The 20,831-nt window shown below is 47.2% G+C and overlaps 1 protein-coding gene across 6 annotated transcripts; it reads left to right on the top strand.

The window, feature by feature from the left end:
- The first annotated feature begins 703 nt into the window (after window positions 1-703).
- Window positions 704-18,246, top strand: USP11 (ubiquitin specific peptidase 11). 6 transcript variants are annotated; one of them, XM_041740944.1, is made up of 21 exons: window positions 704-974; window positions 8,832-8,941; window positions 9,100-9,230; window positions 9,512-9,629; window positions 10,002-10,147; window positions 10,268-10,329; window positions 10,453-10,552; window positions 10,864-11,037; window positions 11,148-11,306; window positions 11,622-11,846; window positions 11,980-12,063; window positions 12,170-12,264; window positions 13,842-14,048; window positions 14,698-14,750; window positions 14,964-15,188; window positions 15,262-15,332; window positions 15,537-15,649; window positions 17,015-17,164; window positions 17,256-17,371; window positions 17,545-17,633; window positions 17,718-18,246. In XM_041740944.1, exons 1-21 carry the CDS (start codon window positions 829-831, stop codon window positions 17,853-17,855), a joined length of 2,712 nt encoding a protein of 903 aa, XP_041596878.1. In that variant the 5' UTR covers window positions 704-828; the 3' UTR covers window positions 17,856-18,246. The 6 variants fall into 6 exon arrangements, with proteins under 6 accessions (XP_041596878.1, XP_041596875.1, XP_041596874.1 ...); XM_041740941.1 differs by having other exon boundaries at window positions 705-974; window positions 14,931-15,188; XM_041740940.1 differs by having other exon boundaries at window positions 706-974; window positions 14,928-15,188.
- Window positions 18,247-20,831: the final 2,585 nt, after the last annotated feature.

A 20,831-nucleotide genomic window follows, 5' to 3' on the forward strand; every position in this document is an offset into this window, starting at 1 on the left:
CAGTTTGGCCTTGTGCTTAAGGTCACAGCTCTGAGTTCGAACCACAGCTCGGTGTTTTTTACTAGCTGGGGCAAAATGAATGAGTGTTTCTGGTCCTCACTTTGCCCCTTTGATGTCCGTAGGGGACGTAGGGGACGGTGATGTTTATCTGTTGCCTAAGGCTACCTTTTACGTGCAATAAAGCATTTAAACAGGGCCAACTATTATTAGTTATCATTGCTATAATGCCAACAAATACACTGGGCCTGAGGCTGACTTGCCTTCAACACGTTTGTCAGGAAAATAAATCTAGTTCAGGCAGAGAAGCAGCCCGTAGGCTTGGGTGGTGACCTTTTTTTGTATTAGGTTCTGATGGACAAGAGCAATGCAGTGAATAGGTAGGGCATTCTGGTCAGGCTAACAAAAACTCTCAGGGTAGGGGCCGTGGTCCCCAGTAAAGCATGGGACCGAGAAAGCGCGGAACCTTCGTGTCCCTGAGCACTCCCCAAAATGTCCTCGTCCATAACAGGACCTCAGCCTCCACCTTTCCACACCACCTTTTGCCCTGACTCAACATGGCTTTAAAATCCTACAAGGCACCTTTGTCTTCCTTAGTCCCTAACTGGAGGTTTTGCCCCGCCCATTGGCCGCAGAGATCACCGCCCACAGTCCCACGCCCGCCTAGCCGGTCCACGCGTGCGAGCGTGGGGTCCCTTTCCAAGATGGCAGTAGCCCCCTGGCTGTTTGGGGGGCTCTGTTTCCGTTTCCGGGACCAGAATCCGGAAGTGGCCTTTGAGGGGCCTCTTCCTATCTCCAGCTGCGGTGGCTGTGAGAGGAGGGCGAACGGTGATGGCGGCGGTCGCAGCGAATGTGGCGGCTGCGGCTGAAGACCGAGAGCCGCAGCGCGAAGCGGTGCCGGGCCTGGAGAGCCAGTGGCGCCAAATCGAGAACAGCGAGAGTGGGCGAGAGCGTCCACTGCGTGCGGGCGAAAGCTGGTGAGACAGGGCTGCGAACGGAGCCTCGGCTGGGGGAACGTGGAGGCTGAGGTCCGAAGAATTGCTGTGGGGGCGGGGGAGTGGCCTGTGAGACTGAGGACGGGAGGGGCGGGGAAGTGCCTGTGAGTGGACCGCCTTGTCTGGGGAAAAAGGCGGGGCCTGTATGGTGGCGCCCCAGGCCTGAGAACTGGAGGTTTGTTTTGGAAAGGCGAGGGGGTGGGGCCGGGAGTGCGTGATGGAACTGGGAAGGGGCGGTGGCCGAGGCCGAGGGGCGTGGTCTGCGTGGCGTTAAGTAGCATCTGGCGGCGGGGAGGCCTGCGGTTTCTCCGCGCCTGAGAGCTAGGCGGGGATGACGTCAGGCAGAAGAACGGAATCCGAGCCGTAGGGCTGTGGGCGGAGGGAAGGAGTCGGAGCCTGCGTGGTGGAGGGAGCTGGCGCCTGGGAACGAGGCTTGTGACGGACGCTGAGGGGCGTGTCCTGAGGCCAAGGAAAGACTGCAGAGGGGAGGTAGTGCTTGTGAAGCAGAAAATGGCGCCTGCGAATGAGCAAAGTTTGTGACGCGGCGAGGTTTTTGCCTCTGGCCGAGGCCTTCTTCCCAGGACGGGAGAAAGTGCAGGTGATTGGCACGGGAGGGGCCTTCGCTATTACATTTGTTTTGTGTTTTAGTACTGCTTCGTTTTTGTAATCAGGAGAAATAGTTATTTTTTAAAATGTCAATGCGTGTCTTGATAAATCGGATTGTTTTACTGATTTCTTGACTAACCAGTGCTTGAAATACACTGTTTCTGGGTTTATTTTATTTCTCGCCAAGTTGCATCTCATTTTTTAAATTGTGATATACGTAAGACCTAAAAAGATTGCATAAAACGTTTACGTAGCCCAGATTGATGGACATTCTGTAAAAATAAACGGCCTGTGCTTTTCAAAAATTTCAAGGTCGTGAAAGACAAAGGATGAAGAACTGTTCCAGATTGAATGAATTAATGGAATTTAAAGAATCATAACTAAATGCAATGTGTGATCCTGCATTGGATCCCGGAGCAGAAAAATAAATTATTTAAAAATCAGGATTTTTCTCATAAGATTTATTTCTCTTTTTTTTTATTGTAAAAGATGTTAATGGGAAAATTGATGGAATTTGAGGCTTGTAGATTAGATATTAGTAGTGATAATTTCTTGCTTTGGATAATTGTGGTTATGAAAGAGAATTTTTTAAAGGGAATACATGCTGAAATTTTTCGGATAAAGAACCATCGTGTAAGCCGCTTACTCGCAAATGGTTGGAAAAAAATAGCGTATGTAAAGGTGTATTTAAAGAAACGATGAGGCAAATGGCTAAAATGTTAAATTTGGGAAATGTGGATGAAGGGTATACGGGAATTCTTTATATTATCTTTGCAATTTTTTCTGAGTCTATTTCAAAGTAAAAAAAAGAATAATAAAAATTTGTGAATTCACCATTCAGGTTAAGATTTCAGACCGTTAGCTTAAGAAATCTCCAGGATGGAAATCCCTCTCCCTGCACCACTATTATTCTGAATTTTTCAATTTGTTAACGTTTTTCCGCTTCTGTATGCATCCCTAAATAGTATTTGTGGTCTAAGCTTTCTTTTCATGGAGGATATATGTGAAATCCTACTAGAGGCGTACCGTGTGCCCTTTGCATCATATCAGATGGTATACGGTATCCATATTACCTCATTGGTGACGTTAACCTTGATCATTTGGTGAAGATGGTATCTGCCCTGTTTCTCCACTATAAAGGTAGTATTTTTCTCTTTCCATATGCGGTAATTCTTTTAAAAACATATTATAGCCATCCATTCTTCAAAACGTTTTAACAGCGTCCCATCGTGCAGTGTAAATGCTAAAATTCTTACAACGACTAGCAAGTCTGGTCCCCCTGCTCTGATTACCACTGCCCACCCCCCCAACTCTCTCCATCCAGCCATATTGGACTCCTGTTCCTCAGACACCGCAGGCATGCTCTCACCTGAGGGCTGTTCTGAGTGAGGTTTGCTTATTTTAGAATTCTCTAATCACAATGTGTGTATCCCTGTTACTGGAGAGTTCAGAGACAAATTGAAATTCCCCAAATAGAAAATACGGAATCTTTTTTTTTTTTTTCTTTTTTAACTGTTGTGCTGTAGCTCTCGGGCAAGGAAAAGCCTCATTCCACCCTGTTGAGAATAAACAATAACTGGATCATCTTTTATAGTTCATTTGGATGTGTTCAAACAGGGTTGGGGGCTTTGGTTCCTGATGCATCATGCCTTTACAGCCTCCTTGTGACAGTACCCTTTAGTTACCCCACCGGTGTGGATTTCCTTTTTTGGGTGTTGAAAATGTTTTGGAACTAGATAGAGGTCACGGTTGCACAACATTGTGAATGTACTAAATGCCACCAAACTGTTCACTTGAAAATGGCTAATTTTATGTGAAATTTTTAAAATTATGTTCTGTCAAATGAGTGAAAATATCAGTGAGGATGACAAAACATGAGAGACACCTAACTGGGAAATGAACAAGGGGTAGTGGAAGGGGAAGTGGGCAGGGGGTTGGGGTGACTGGGTGATGGGCACTGAGGGGGACACTTGGCGGGATGAGCACTGGGTGTTATGCTATATGTTGGCAAATTGAACTCCAATTAAATAAATAAATAAATAAATAAATAAATAAATAAATAAAATTATGTTCTGTCAATAAAAAAAATTACCCCACCAATGTTGGTTCAGTATTGACGCCAGTTTATCTCTGCTATTGTAGCTGATACCATGAAGCATTTTTCCATAGCTCCATTTTTTAAATGCTTATCTACTTAGGTGAGAGCAAAGCATCTCAAGGTTCTTTAATTTGCTGTTCATTTGATAGAGGTTTGCTGCAGTGGTCAGGAAATGTGTGTTTACAAAGTCACAGACTAATAATCCTCAAATCATATCTAATACCAATATTAATATTTTACACCTTCTTTTCATCAGCTGGCAGATCTGGGCAAGGGGAAGTAATTTGGCTATCTGAACTGATTTAAATCTCTAGGAGAAGCTTATATTTTAAGAGTAAATTAATATCTGTGATAGTATAGCTTCCTTGGCAAATTCCAGTTTTTCTTTTTGAGGATGAACCATCTACAAACATAATTAAATCAGGGAGAGGAAAGGGAGTTTCTAGATGGTTTGTGCAGGGTGTGGGTAGTTTTCTAACAGGTAACCAGCAGGCAAGAGATTCTTTGTTCAGGTCAAAGAAGGAGTGTGGCTGGGTTCAGTGTTGCAGAGTGGATAGTGATGTGTGAAGGGAAAGTGACAGTGTTCCATTAGAGGTGAAGGACTAGCCTTAGAAATGTTGAGGCTTTTCTGTCAGTGGAGAAGTCTGTACAACATGGAGGACCTTTTTTTTTTTTTCATGGAGGACCATTTTAAGTGTAACGAAGATGCTAGAACTAAATCAACAGTTTTCGCTTCTTTGGTAATTGCTGCGTAGCTCTTAAACAAGGTGGCTATGCCTTGATTTCTGGATATGATGAAAGACTGAAATAAACAAAGACTGGCAATTCCCTTGTCATTGAGTTGGTCCCCCTAGTGCTTGTTCAGACTTTTCATGAACTGGGGGGAGAGAATTTATGAGTTTAGAGTCCTGGAGTGGGAAATCTTTTGGTAGACAGTAAATGTACCAGTCTTTGTTGCTTGAACAGGAGTATGCTTTTTAGCTTGAAAAATAGGCAATTATTGAAAGATACTTGTGTATCTAATTATAATTAATATAATTAAGCTAGGAAGATAAATTTGCTTTTTGATTTGTCATTTTTAAAAAACATTAAGTTTGTTAAAGAGTACATTATGAACACTGAGTAACGTATATAGAATTATTGAATCACTATATTGTGCACCTGAAACTGAGTTAACTATACTAGAATTAAAATTAAAAACTTAATAAAATTGAAAGAAAATACTAAGTTTGGAAAATGAAAGAGCTTTTATAAAAGTTTTAAGTTCATTGAAATTTGGAGAATTTTAATTAAACTTAATTATGCCTATTGCCATTCCTTTTATAGGTCAAAGGAGCAAATCTTTGTGTTATCTCTCAGACATAGTTTAGCCATAAAAGAACATTTTTTAAAAGATTTTATTTACTTATTCATGATAGAGAGAGAGAGAGAGGCAGAGACACAGGCAGAGGGAGAAGCAGGCTCCATGCCGGGAGCCCGACGCAGGACTCGATCCTGGGACTCCAGGATCGCGCTCTGGGCCAAAGGCAGGCACTAAACCGCTGAGCCACCCAAGGATCCCCATAAAAGAACATTTTAACAGTACTATTATTCTGAATTTGGTAAAGACAAATCAAGAATAGTCGTTAGAAAAAAAAGATAGGGGATCCCTGGGTGGCTCAGCAGTTTGGCGCCTGCCTTTGGCCCAGAACGCGATCCTGGAGTCCCAGGATCGAGTCCTGCGTCGGGCTCCCGGCATGGAGCCTGCTTCTCCCTCTGCCTGTGTCTCTGCCTCCTTCTCTCTCTCTCTCTCTCTCTCTATCATGAATAAATAAATAAATAAATAAATAAATAAATAAATATTTTTTTAAAAAAAGAAAAAAGATAAATTGAAGTAAGGACAGAAAATACTTACAGTCAACTTTGTAAAAACACAGTGATAAATAACAAAAATGATTAGAAGCCTAGCTTTTTTTTAAAACAAGGATTCTCTTCTAAAAACGAGCTCAGGTATTTTTTTAAATGAGTTAGGAGGATGTCAGAAAACACCAAGAGTTAACAATAATTTGATGATAAAGAAGGAACTTCTAATCTGGGCATAAAATAATGACATTTTACAGGAAGGGCCCAAATTTTAATTTTTCTCCTTTGGTACATTATTCATGTAATATTTTATAGTAAATAATTCATTTATATGCCTCTGTACATCTATTTAGGCTTATACGGATACGTAAATGGTAAGCTTAGAGCAACATACTATTAGATTTACCACCTGAATAAGCTAAGCTAACAAAGCTTTTGATAAACAAGTCAGAAATCCTATCTCTTCATTTAGGTCTATATTTCTTTTTTTTAAGATTTATTTATTTATTTATTTATGATAGACATAGAGAGAGAGAGGCAGAGACACAGGAGGAGAGAGAAGCAGGCTCCATGCTGGGAGCCCAATGTGGGACTCGATCCCGGGACTCCAGGATCGCGCCCTGGGCCAAAGGCAGGTGCTAAACCGCTGAGCCACCCAGAGATCCCTATGTCTATATTTCTATTTCTGATCGTTGTATCTAGTAAATTAATTGATGTATATTGTTATCATAACCAATTTTCTTCACACATGAGAGAAACTAGAGGACAAAAAACATTGTTAGTAATTTTTTCCATAAGCACATATTTCATAAGCATTTCAGCAAATTTGAGGAAATACACATAAGTGGCTTTAGCAAGATCTGTTGTATTTCTATATACTAGCAGGAAGAAGTAGGAAAATTTAAATTTGAAAGGTATACCATTTATGATCACATCTTTTCAAATCAAATACCTAGAGATAAATCTAACAGTGTGGGTGCTTCCCTCTCAGACAATGACAACTGTGTCATGACTGCCATCTGGTCTGACAGATGATGAGACATCCCAATTTCAGAGGCATTTTTAAAGTGTTCTTGAAGCAAAGAAATCTGGTAGTCCTGTTCTGTGAAAATTGGTATAAAACTTGAGTCTCCTGTGAAGACTCTAGAAATTCAGGTTGTAGCCAGGTATGGGGGTTTTGCTAAGGGCTGCAGAGTGATTTTTTTAAATTGCAGTATACTTGATGTACAGTGTTATATTAGTTTCAGATGTATGCTACCGAGTGATTTTAATGTTGGTTTTCCTTAAAAATCTGTCTTAAAAAAAAAAAAGTTGAGCAATGATGTCCTTTGCATTGAAAGTCCTGGTAACCATAATGGAGCTTTACTGAAGAAATTAACCTCATAGACTGTCAGTGGAGGCAGTGAAAGCCACGAGGGTGAGGGATGGGTTTACGGGTATGAGTGGTGGAGGGGTAGGGTCAGTGATGGGGTATTCCAGAAGAGTGATGGGAGATTGGGGCATGTGCCACTGGGATAAGGAGGATGTGTGTTCCTGGCATGAGTCATGTGCGGGGTCTGTGGGGCTCAGTGCAGTAAAAACAACAAAACCCCACCAAAATGTGTGCATGCGTGCCTGTCCAGGTTACTCGTGACTATTGCAAGGTTTTCTAGCCCTCCATCTCCCCCATCTCCCTCAGCCTTTTATGAATACAGGAAAGTTGTCATTTTAAAGAATCCCATTTAAGGGTTAGATTGCTAGCACACTAATCACTACAGTGTGAGAGTAGTATTTTAAAAAGTGTTTATTTGAGGTGGTTAACTATTTGGGACAGCCTCTTATGTATCAAAAATCCCATAGCAGAGCAGATTTCTAAGTGTGGGACCGGGTTTGTGTGTCTGTGTATGTGAGCTTTGAGTTCCAAACCCTGGGATTGAAACAGTAACTTGCTAAAATTTATTTAGCATTTTTACTCTGTCAAGTCTTTTCCAGACTTAAGAATTAAGGCTCATGACATTTTATAGAGCCAGGCTTTAGCAGTCCTAAATGTTTATCCTAAGTATAGTACATATAAAAGTTTCTCTTTTGGGTGCCTGGGTGGCTGGCTTAGCGGTTGAGCATCTGCCTTCGGCTCAGGGCATGATCCTGGAGTTCCGGGATGGAATCTCGGGATCAAGTCCCGCATCGGGCTCCCTGCATGGATCCTGCTTCTCCCTCTGCCTGTGTCTCTGCCTGTCTGTCTGTCTCTCTCTCTCATGAATAAATAAATAAAACATTTAAAATTTTTTTCTCTTTTAAAAGAGAACTGTCCAAGCTATACACTTAAAAATAGTTCAGATGCTAAAGTTTATGGCATGTGCTGCTTTTTGCCATAATAATAGTAATAATAATAATAAGAATAATAATAATAATAAGAAGAAGAAGAATGAGCTAGTTACCATAAGCTCAGAGACCTATTATAAAGCCAAAATAAATTTTTCTTTTTTTAAAAGATTTTATTTATTTATTCATGAGAGATACACACAGAGAGGCAGAGACACAAGCAGAGGGAGAAGCAGGCTCCATGCAGGGAGCCCCATGTGGGACTCGATCCCGGGACCCCAGGATCATGCCCTGAGCCGAAGGCAGGTGCTAAACCACTGAGCTACCCAGGGATCCCCCAAAATAAACTTTTCAACACAAAAATGATGAAACATGGTGAGATGCAGTCTTTGAAGGAAAACCTTACAATTCTTTTAGCATTTTAAATTCCTCTCAGTTTCTGAGCAGGTTTCCAGAATTTAAATAATTAATTTCTAAAAAAAATTAATTTCTTATTCTCCATTTATATATTCTTTACAAAGACTGCACACTTAATGAATGGCTAAAGCTTTATAACATTAGGTGTAAATAACAGGCAATTTTCAGCCTAATTCTTTGTTCTATAATAAAACCTCATATTTCCTGGCACCATGAGTGTGAGTTGGTGGTTTGTTTTGTTTTGTTTGGAGTTTTGCCATTTTTTGTTCTTAATCCAGTCTCTTAGTATCCTAAGAAATTTGGTAATCTATCCAAACCTGAATTGCACTGAATATATTTTGCTTTCGATTATTTTCATACGATGGTGAAACAATTTTTTTCTTGTTGAATTCTGGGAGAGATTTCCCTTTTTTATTGAGTTATAATTGACATATGCCACAGTATTAGTTTTAGATGTACGTGAAATTTGACATCTTGACTTGCAGCAGGTTGATTCTTTTAGTCTAATAACCATGGGAAGTGGTGCCACTAACTCCAGGTAACCATGTGATACCCTTGTTACCTGTCTGGTCCAGGTTCCTCGTGGAACAGCACTGGTACAAACAGTGGGAAGTGTACGTGCAGGGAGGAGACCAGGACTCCGGCACATTCCCTGGCTGCATCAATAATGCTGACCTCTTTGAAGGTACCTGGCCTCTCCCTACCTAGCCCAGCCCCAGAGTTCTTGTCCCCTCTGTCCCTACAACAAATGATCATAAGCCTCTTCACTGAGCTAGATCATTGATGAGATGGCCAGAGTGACTTACCACTTTCTTACCCTGATTCTTCCTCTGCCCCCGACAGACCAGGTAAACTGGCACCTCAGGAAGGGTCTAGTGGAAGGTGAGGACTATGTGCTGCTCCCAGCGGCTGCTTGGCATTACCTGGTCAACTGGTATGGTCTAGAGCATGGCCAGCCACCCATTGAACGCAAGGTATAGCAAATGAGGGAGGGTGCTCGGGTTAGATTCTTGAGGAATGGAGTAGGAGAAAGGCCCTGTAGGCCCAGGGTGGGTCTAGACCTGTGTGTACACGGGGCTCCATTATGCTGTGTAGATATACCTTTGTCTGCACTCCTCTCCCCTCAAGTATTTCAGTGTTTCTCAAGTGTGTGTTTGTCTATATGCGTGCTCCTCTGATCTCAGAGGTTGTCGTGCTTGTGCCTGTGTATATGTGCCATGTGGGTACACCTGTGTATGCACCTCCCACCTTCCAGGTTGTGGAGCTGCCCAGCGTCCAGAAGGTGGAAGTGTACCCAGTAGAACTGCTGCTTGTCCGGCACAGTGATATGGACACACCTCACACTGCTCAATTCAGCCATACAGATTCTGTTGGTGAGTCTGAGGTTCACAGAGTGAGTTGGCGTTCCCATAGCTCAATGATCTAGGAATGCCTGGGTTTTGGCTATGGCCAACTGAGAAGGCATTGGTCAGACTTTGGAGGACCAAGAAGGTATTGGTTAAGTTGGGCAGAGGCCCTGGTTGGAGGGGGTGCCTTATGGTCCTGAGGGTATGTGAGTTGCAGCCTGGTGGCTTAGATGGTGTGGCAGAGAATATTTACTGGGGGTCTCAGGTCATTTTGCTCAAGAACACAGGTATTGACTCAAGTGTGCAAGGTATATGAGGATGCGTCAGGGTCTGATGCTGAGATGGGTCGATCATTCAGGGTCCCAGGAAGACCTTGAATGTGCTCTGCCACTTCCACAGACCTCGTTTTGCGCACCGCCCGAGAGCACTTCCTGGTGAGCCCTCAGGAAGAGACACGGCTGTGGATCAAGAACGCAGAGGGCTCTTTCGAGAGGTTGTGCAACACACGTGTCACAGTGCTTGACGCTGCCCTCAAGACAGGGCAGGTGAGGGTGGGGAGGGCTCTCCTGCTCCCCGGCAGTGCTCAGGTTGGTGGAAGTGAGGGTAAGGTTCCCATAGGCCCTCCCTGAGTGCCTTCCTGCTTTTCTTTCTCTTCCTCAACTCAGGTGGTCATTATGGAGACCCGAAACAAGGATGGCACTTGGCCCAGTGCCCAGCCACAGGCTGTGTAAGCACATGCAGTATCCGGCCCAGAGTGGGGTCCCCCAGTAGGCAGGATGACAGTGCTCATGAGCCCATCACACCTGCATGTAATTGGCCTTCAGCTGATGAGAGTTCCCCTCCACCCTAGGAACACTGCATTGGAGGAGGAGGAGGAATTCCAGGGCCAGCCAGGCATCTGCGGTCTCACCAACCTGGGCAACACGTGCTTCATGAACTCAGCCCTGCAGGTTGGGCGAGTAGAGCTGTGTCTGGCACAGCCACAGGGGTGGGCTCCGAGTGATGAGGATTGTGGGGGGCAGGGGATTGCAGGGCAAGGGGTCAGGTTGGAAGCTGGGGCCCCACAGGTCAGACTTGACTTAGCCATAGTCCTCCCAGAAACACCAGTACCTTCTCCCTCTGCTTGCCCCTTCTTTCCTGGTTTCTTCTCTCCTTTGTCACCACATTCTTCCTTCTCTCCCCCGCCTCCCTGCCCCCCCTTCCTCTTCGCTTCCTTATTTCGGTCTCTCTGCCTCATTTTCCTGGGCCCTGCCTCCTGCAGTGCCTCAGCAATGTGCCACAGCTCACCGAGTACTTCCTCAAAAACCGCTACCTAGAAGAGCTCAACTTCTGCAACCCACTGGGCATGAAGGGTGAGATCGCAGAGGCCTACGCAGACCTGGTGAAGCAGGCCTGGTCCGGCCACCACCGGTCCATTGTGCCCCATGTGTTCAAGGTGTGACTCAGCCCTGGGCTGCCCCTGCCCCTCCTCCACCCTCCACCACCCACCTCCACCTTGCCCCAGCTGGCACTCTCTCGCTCTGACCACCCTACCTATCTTCTCAGACCAAGGTTGGCCACTTTGCATCCCAGTTTCTGGGCTACCAGCAGCATGACTCACAGGAGCTGCTGTCGTTCCTCCTGGATGGGCTACATGAGGACCTCAATCGTGTCAAGAAGAAGGAATATGTGGAGTTGTGTGATGCTGCTGGACGGCCAGATCAGGTAGGCACTCCTCAGAGGCCCCATCCTGAGAGCTCCATTAAAACCACCCGGGATTTTCTGGCCTCCCCGGGGTATCCCACACCCCGCCTGACATCATCTCCAACCCTAGTCCCAGCCTGGTCTCCAGCCCAGAGTTGACCCTCACTCAGTCTCCTGCCCAAATAAAACCCAATCTGATAGCTTCAGATACCCCTAGCTGTAATTCTGTCTCTGGACTTTGCCATGGCCTAACCTTGACTTCAACCCCATGCATATCCACCCCAAACTATGGTTTCCCCTGCCCTGGGCAAACCTTGACACCCACACTGTCAATAGGAGGTCGCTCAGGAGGCCTGGCAGAACCACAAACGGCGGAATGATTCTGTGATTGTGGACACTTTCCATGGTCTCTTCAAGTCCACGCTGGTGTGCCCTGATTGCGGCAACGTATCTGTGACCTTCGACCCTTTCTGCTACCTCAGTGTCCCACTGCCTGTCAGCCACAAGAGGGTCATGGAGGTCTTCTTTGTCTCCATGGATCCTCGCCGCAAGCCGGAGCAGGTATGAGGTGATGATGATACGAGAATAGAATAAGGAGTGTAGTCAGTTTGATTACTCTGCCATACCTTAATGTTGCCCACACTAACTCATCACATACCCTTCTGCTCTTTTGTGGATACTGTTCCTCCCTCAGCACCGGCTCGTGGTCCCCAAGAAGGGCAAGATCTCGGATCTGTGTGTGGCTCTGGCCAAACACACTGGCATGTCGCCAGAAAGGGTGAGGCTCTGCAGGCACAGAGAGAGTGGGATTTAGGGGCAGGGAGGCAGAGGGCCTGGGGAGACCTTGCAGACTGACCAGCCTCCTCTCTGCATTCCATTCCCAGATGATGGTGGCTGACGTCTTTAGCCACCGCTTCTATAAGATCTACCAGCTGGAGGAGTCTCTGAGCAGCATCTTGGACCGCGATGATATTTTCATGTGAGTGAGGGGACCAGGGGATTTAGGGGCTACTCAGGAATCTCCTCGTAACCAACTTCCCTGTCCCCTTTGGCCTGACTCCCACGGCACCTGCCTTGTTCAGGGCTTTAGCCATGTGCCTTAGTAGGGCAGGAGGCTTGGGGCTGTCAGTGGGGTGGGCAAGACATCGTTTTATAGGGTGTTCTCTGGTGTTCTCTTTCTTCTTACATGGTGGAGGCTCATGTTTCTTTATCTTATTCAGTCACTAAGTACCTCCTGTGTGTATCAGAAGCTCGATCTTCATTCCTTAACTCCTGTTGCAGTCCTCAAAAATCAAAAGTGATTTGTGAAATAGGGAACACTAAGATATTTTTTGAACATAAGAGCATTCAGAATAAATTTGAAACCTTTGGACAGCCTAGGTGGCTCAGCGGTTTAGCGCCGCCTTCAGCCCAGGGTGTTATCATGGAGACGCGGGATCGAGTCCCACGTCGGGCTCCCTGCATGGAGCCTGCTTCTCCCTCTGCCTGTGTCTGTTCCTCCCTCTCTCTCTCTCTCTCTCTCTCTCTCTCTCTCTCATGAATAAATAAATAAAATATTTTTAAAAAAATTTGAAATCTTTGGGTAGTGGGATGCCTGGGTGGCTCAGCATTTAAGCGTCTGCCTTTGGCTCAGGGCATGATCCTAGAGTCCCACGTTGGGCTCCCTGCATGGAGCCTGCTTCTCCCTCTGCCTATTGTCTGTCTCTTTCTCTCTGTGTCTCTCATGAATAAATAAATAAAATTTTTATTTAAAAAAAAAGAATCTTTGGGTAACTAAAATATGAAGTGCAGGGGCGCCTGGATGGCTCAGTCAGTTAAATGTCCGACTTACGATTCCAGCTCAGTCATGATCTCAGGGTCATGAGATGGCGCCCTGCATTCGGCTTCCCGCTCAGTAGGGAATCTGATTGAGATTCTCTCCCTCTGCCCCTCCCTCCCACTTGCACTTGTGCACACATGCGTGCTTTCTCTCATTCTCACTCTCTCACTCAAATAAATCTTAAAAAAAAAAAAAAGCTAAAAAGAATAAAATAGAAAGTGCATCTTGAGTGGAGAAGATATATTTTTTTAAGATTTTATTTATTTATTTATTCATAAGAGACACAGAGGCAGAGAGATAGGCAGAGGGAGAAGCAGGCTCCCTGCACGGAGTCTGATGCAGAACTCAATCCTTGGACCAGGATCACACCCTGAGCTGAAGGCAGATGCTCAACTGCTGAGCCACCCAGGCATCCCCAAGATCTTTTTAAACCAAGGAGTGTTTTCCAAAAACAAAATGGTTTTAGATCCCTTTGTCACTAAAAATTGGTGTTAATCTTCTCAGTGTTTTCCTAACACCAGAGTGCTTTGTAAAACATCACAGAAACCAAGTGTTGTACCGTCTACCAGTTTGTAAAGCACATAACACTGGGTGGCTCTTCAGACCCTTTAAAACACAGTTCTAGGCTGGGCTGTGTGGGGTGAGTGGGTGGGGCAACTGGGGCAGCGTCCACAAGTCCCTCTTGAGTGTCCTGATCAGGTGTGACCTGATGTCTCCCCTCCCCCACCCCACCACAGATATGAGGTGTCGGGCAGGTCTGCTATTGGTGAAAACTCCAGGGAAGACGTTGTACTTCCTATCTACCTGCGGGAGCGCACCCCAGCCCGGGACTACAACAACTCCTACTATGGCCTGATGCTCTTTGGGCACCCTCTCCTGGTGTCGGTGCCCCGTGACCGGCTCTCCTGGGATGCCCTCTATCACATCCTGCTGTACCGCCTCTCGTGAGTCTGCCTTCTGAGGGGCAAGGGAAGGATGGGGTTTGAACTCAGACCTGGGTGTTGAGTTGCTTGTTGCCAACCCCCATCCACTTCCAAAAGACAGCTAAGCTTAACGTGGCCAGAGGGGAGCTTGTAGGGTTTTTTCCTTTGTCTAAACCTCTGGCTTTTCCTCCCTCTCTCCTGGGTGTTGGGGATAACAGGGGTCAACAAAAAGGACAAAGTATACACAACTTTGTCTTATACGTGATCACTCTCTCCTTAAGGGGCATGGCTATTTGGATTTTTACTAAGAGATTTCCATTGTACCTAAAATCCGGAGCCGTGCGTTCTCTGGCTTAATCTCTCCCCATGTTTCTCTGGCTTAATCTCTCCCTAACGAGTCTGTTGCTCAGAGGCCTTCCCTGATCAAAGTTTACAGCAGATCGTGTGTTTGTTTAAAGTGGCTTATCGTACTTAAGGTCCATACTCCTTAGTCATGGCTCACGAGATCCTACCTTGTCGAGCCACCTCTTCATGCGTTTCTATGTCATCTCCTCAGCTGCTCATGTGGGGGTGTGCCAGTGGTTTCCCATCATAAGCAAAGTAGAATCCTGGGCCCTGGCCTCCCTGCCCTTGCATCCCTCCTCAAGAGGCTCCTGTGTTCTCTTGGCAGGCGCTATGTGACCAGACCCAGCTCAGATGACGAAGATGATGGGGATGAGAAAGGTAAGGAAGAGGAAGGAGAGAGGATCGACAAGGATGAGGGTCTATATAAGCCATGCCAGGGCCCAAGGGAGGGTCATGGGGGTGCGGGTCTGGGATAGGTCCACCTGGATGCGTACTGCTGTCTCAGCTGCCTGGGGCTCACACAGACCTGTGCCTGCCACCCTCCCCTAATCCTAGCAGACATAGAGGATAAGGACAACATCCCCAAACCAGGACACGTGGCTGGGGCCAGCTCCCAGGATTCTGGGCCGGAGCAGGCGGGGCCCAGCTCTGGAGTCGCAGGCGGAAGCCGTGCCCCCGTGGACAACTCCCCTGGACCATCTCACTGGCCCCAGAGGGCACGGCGCAAGCACCTGTTCACCCTGCAGACAGTGAACTCTAATGGGACCAGCGACCGCTCAACCTTCAACGAGGATACCCATGGTGTCTCCTTCAGCTGTGAGCCAGGGTTGGGAGGCGGGAGGGGGGTTTCCTTGGCAGCAGGGCCCATGACCACCTCCCTCGCCCCCAGCCCAGCCGTACATTGCCATCGATTGGGAGCCAGAGATGAAGAAGCGTTACTATGACGAGGTGGAGGCTGAGGTAAATGAGATCCCAGTTGTTTCCACCCCCGAAACCCTTCATACCCGCCACTCCCATCCCCTCCAAGCCATGACCATGGAGCTCCCAGGGTCTTGGATTCCTAGCTTCAGAGTCCATGCCCTTCACCACGGGGCATGTGTCTTCTGCCTCCACTCCCTTTCATCTACTGTCCTCACTCCCGGCCATCGACTCCCCCTGGCCTAGGGCTACGTGAAACATGACTGTGTTGGGTACGTGCTGAAGAAGGCTCCTGTGCGGCTGCAGGAGTGCATTGAGCTCTTCACCACTGTCGAGACTCTGGAGAAGGAAAATCCCTGGTGAGGGACCAGTATGGGGGTCTGTGGTGGGTGTAGTTGGGTAGGATGGCCTGCCCAGATCCCTCTTACCTGCACATTTCCCTCCTTTGCCCCACATTCGGACCCTTCCTGCCACTCTGGCCACTAACACCCAGGCTTAGTGTCCCACCTAAGAGCACTTGTCTGTTTCTTCTTCCAGTTCTCCAGCTGTGTGTAGGACTGGACTCCTTTGGCTCATATCAGCTTATCAGAGCTCTTCTCTTACTACCCTGTTAGAAGCCACTCCCCCTGACCTATCCCCTCCCTGTGCCCTTTCCATCTAGCCAAGCATTACTTTGTTCCAAGCTCTGTAATACTATTTGGTGTCCTGTCCTAGATCCCCTTTTGTATCTTTCTTTGTTTTTTGGTTTTTGGGTTTTGTTTTTTTTTTTTTTTTTTTTTTTTGCGGAAGAGTAAACCCTTGAGGGTGAAGACTTTTAATTTAAGTTTTTACCATGTGTCTCTTCTCACTGATCATAATGGTGGGTGGGGGGAGAGGTGCGGGACATGCTCAGTAGATCTTTGCAGAATAAACAAAATATAAAGGGCAACCGAGAAGGTAAAACTAGTTTCAAAAGTTAGAGCAGCATCTCCATGGAGCAGGAGGAGAACAGAAATACAAAATAGTAGTCAAAGGAGTCAGCCATAGGTGGTCAGCTGGTAAGTCCCCAGCAAGTGAGCGAATGGAGAAAACAGAGAAGTGGAGGGACAGAGGCATGCTCTAAAATAAGATGAACAGGGGATCCCTGAGTGGCTTGGTGGTTTAGTGCCTGCCTTCTGGCCAGGGCATGATCCTGGAGTCCCGGGATCAAGTCCCACATAGGGCTCCCTGTGTGGAGCCTGCTTCTCCCTCTGCCTGTGTCTCTGCCTCTCTCCCTCTCTCTCTCTCTCTCTCTCATGAATAAATAAAATCTTAAAAAAAAGAATGGCTCGTGGAGCAGAAACCAAGCAAAACATACACTAGTATAAAAGCAATGTAGGGATCCCTGGGTGGCTCAGCGGTTTAACGCCTGCCTTCAGCCCAGGGTGTGATCCTGGAGACCCAGGATCGAGTTCCACATCGGGCTCCCTGCGTGGAGCCTGCTTCTCCCTCTGCCTGTGTCTCTGCCTCTCTCTCTCTCTCTCATGAATAAATAAATAAAATCTTTTAAAAAAAAAAAAGCAATGTAGTACCTGATGAATGACAGGATTTGAATGTGTCAGGAGAGCAGATGAGAGGAAGGGGCAGGTAGGAAGAAAGAGCAGCATCTCTGTGGACTGCTCGGGGCCCATGGGACCCACACAGAATGGACAGCATGCGGTAGATGCCCAGCCAGTGTGTGTGCTGACTTGGGCTCTGGTTTGTAGGTACTGCCCCACCTGCAAGCAGCACCAGCTGGCCACCAAGAAGCTGGACCTGTGGATGCTGCCCGAGACACTCATCATCCACCTGAAGCGCTTCTCCTATACCAAGTTCTCCCGCGAGAAGCTGGACACCCTTGTGGAGTTTCCTATCCGGTCTGGGCTAAGGCTGGAGAAGGATGGTTGGGGTGGGGGGAGGCAGGGAGTACGGAAGGGGCGCACTGGGAGTAACTGTCCTCTCCCACAGGGACCTGGACTTCTCCGAGTTTGTCATCAAGCCGCAGAATGAGTCAGCTCCAGAGCTGTACAAATATGATCTCATCGCAGTTTCCAATCATTACGGGGGCCTGCGTGACGGACACTGTATGTGCCGGGCTGTGGCAGGGCTTGCCCGGGGTCGGGGGGCAGTATGTCCCATGTGTGACTAAGATAAGTGAGCCGGTGGCAAGGTCATCATGGTGGGTGGAGTGAGGAGTGACCGGGGGGACCCCCTCTGGGGCAGGAGAGTAGGTGTAGACAGCACCCCTCTCTTGCAGACACAACATTTGCCTGCAACAAGGACAGCGGCCAGTGGCATTACTTTGATGACAACAGTGTCTCACCTGTAACTGAGAATCAGATCGAGGTGTGATCTCCACCCTTCCTTCTCCCCCTCTCCTGACCCCTGGCCCGCAGCCAGCCCACGCTGACTCCTGTCCTTTCCTTGCAGTCCAAGGCAGCCTATGTCCTCTTCTACCAACGCCAGGATGTGGCGCGTCGCCTGCAACCCCAGCCCAGTTCATCTGACCCCCCGGCATCCCCTGCCTGCGGTTCCCCACCCAACTCTGAGTTCATGGATGTAAACTGAGGGGCTCTGGCCCTGCCACAGGGAAGGAAGCCATCTCTGCTCTCTTCCTTCCCACATCCATCCACCCCCACCCTCGCCCTCCTACCCGCATTAGGTGCCCCTTGCCAGGCATTGCAGGCCTGATTGTGGCTACTGTTCTGTGCTGCTTATATTGCTCTCTCCCGGGGAAGAGGAGGTTGTGTCTCCTCCCGGCAGTGTGTTCCCCGCCTGTGTTTGCCCCGTAGAGCATTAATCTTCCCTTCTCTTCTCTATTTATGGTTGTCCCCTTCCCTCTGTCCTCAACCTGGGGTGTTCTGAGGGGGTGGTGGTGGGGTGCACCTGAACACAGAGTGTATTTTCTTATCGAGACCCTGTACCTTCTGCTGTGTATATATAAAGTGCCAGTGTGTTCCTTGGCAGTGTGGTTTTTTCCCCCCACATGGTTACTAAGCGCCAGTTGGATGCCTGTGTGCTTATGTGTGCTCATTGAATGCCAGGTGTGTGATGAGTGCTTCTCCAAGTGCTCGTTGAGCACCATTTTGGGAATTCTTTAGCACCATCTGCATGGCAGACATGCTTCTCAGCACCAACTGCGTACCCAGGGTTTTCCAGAGCATCTTACACACTGACTCATAATCCTCACAACTGTCTCATGTGGGAGTTCTCTCCAGTTTCAGTTGGGGAAACTGAGGTACAGAGATCAAGTAATCGCTCAGGTTCTGTCAGGAGATCCTGCCTTGTTAGTTACACCAGTGTTGGTTCCTGGAGGGGGCATTTGACCTCTCTGGACCCAGTCAGAAATCTTTCTGTGGACATGGCCTACCTTACAGCTGATCTGAAAAAGGTGCCCTGGAACAGACAGGCATCCATGTGGGCAAATGTGTGGTTTCTGGACACAGAGTAATCATACCACCTCACAGACTCCCAGTAGTGTACTCTGAGAACTGCAGAGGTGGTACACCTGACCCAAGCCAGCCAGCCTGATGGACAAATGTGCTATCTGTGTTGTCCCTGTACTTAGCCTTCCTGCTCACTGACCAGGCACAGTCCTTCCAGCCCCATCCCAGGAAAGAGGGAAATGGAACACCTACCACAGAATGGGAAAAGCATAGTGTGTATGGGTATAAGACCGTTTAAACATACCTCCCACCTGACCCATTCTGTAGGCACCAGCCACCTCCTCTGAAAAACGGCTCCTGTGAGAGCCACTGGGGAGTGGAGCAGTGTAGACAAGCCCCCAGCCCTTCACACTGAGGAAGGGAATCTTGCACAGTGGTGGTTGGTTGAAGGACTGTTGGCACAGGAGGGGCCTCCACATCCCTGTAGTGAGTCCCACACTGAGGGTCACTCAGCCCAGCATTACCACTGGCAAACCTCCCATCCCAGTCACGCCATTGACCCCCGGCAAGAATGGAGGTAGTTGCTGTGAGGAACCCAACTCAATAGACACTAATTCCCGGTAGGACCAGATCCAGGAACTCAAAAAAGTGGTCATTTAATCTTCACAAAGACCATTATGATTTGAACACTATTACCTGATTTTTGTTTTTTGTTTGTATTTTAAGATTCCATTTATTTATTCATGAGAGACACACAAAGAGAGCGAGGCAGAGACCTAGGCAGAGGGAGAAGCAAGCTCCTTGCCGGGAGCTGGATTCAGGACTCAATCCGGGACTCCGGGATCAAGCCCTGAGTGGAAGGCAGACGGTCAACTGCTGAGCCACCCAGTTGTCCCTCTTACCCCATTTTGCAAATGAGGAAACAAGTATAAAGAGCTAGTTCAGAATGCTCCTTAAGTACAGGAAGACCTCATTACCTATGCATAATCAGTCCTGGACAAAAGCCTAAAGGGAACCCATTTAAAATTACTTGCCTGGGATCCCTGGGTGGCGCAGTGGTTTGGCGCCTGCCTTTGGCCCAGGGCACCATCCTGGAGACCTGGGATCAAATCCCATGTCGGGCTCCTGGTGCATGGAACCTGCTTCTCCCTCTGCCTATGTCTCTGCCTCTCTCTCTCTCTGTGACTATCATAAATAAATAAAAATTGAAAAAAAAATTAAAAAAAATTACTTGCCTGATGTAACCAAAAATCTCTTGAAATGACAACACGTTCGGGGCCTGGGTGGCTCAGTCGGTTAAGCAACTGTGTTTGGCTTGGGCCATAACTCTGAGTTCTGGCATCGAGCCCCCAGTTGGGCTCCCTACTCAGTGGGGAGCCTGCTTCTCCCTCTCCCTCTCCCCCCCCACCTCTCCTCTCTCTCAAATAAGATCTCTTTAAAAAAAAAAAAAAGGAATGACAACACGCATAAGAATCAGAAGTGTGAGGGGCAATCCTGGTGGCTCAGCGTTTAGCCACCTTTGGCCCAGGGCGTGATCTTGGAGACCCGGGTTGAGTACCCATGTCAGGCTCCCTGCATGGGGCCTGCTTCTCCCTCTGCCTGTGTCTCTGCCTCTGTCTCTCATGAATTTTAAAAAAGAAATCTTAAAAAAAAAAAAAAAGAATCAGAAGCGTGAGGCAATGGACACAGCTACACAGAGATGTCTACATTAGAATTCTCAGAAATCAATTTTAAAAAGTTGTGCTGACTCTGGTCATGGAAATAAAGTTGATAGTTTAAGTGAACAAGAAATGTAAAACTTAAAAATGAAAATAAGTTGAAAAAGAACCAAGAAGTGATAGTCCTGAGATAGGTAATAACAAAATTTAAGAAACCAATAGGTTTGTTGAACAACACACTACATGCAGCCAAGGAAGAAATTGGTGAATTGGGTAGATGTTAAAGCAGGGGCACCTGGCTGGCTGAGTTAGTAGAGCCTGTGACTTGATCTCAGGGTTGTGAGTTCAAGCCCCACATTGGGCATAGAGCTTATGTAAAATGAGTAAATAAAATATATAACAGAGGTTAAGTGTACCAAGGAAAGTATCTTGCAGATTTTAAGTTGGACTAAAAACTGTATTTTGATAAACCAAGGGTAACCAATTAAAGAATAGGAAAG

The sequence above is a fragment of the Vulpes lagopus genome, chromosome X (genome assembly GCF_018345385.1).
Source record: "Vulpes lagopus strain Blue_001 chromosome X, ASM1834538v1, whole genome shotgun sequence".
NCBI classification, from domain to species: Eukaryota; Metazoa; Chordata; class Mammalia; order Carnivora; family Canidae; genus Vulpes; species Vulpes lagopus.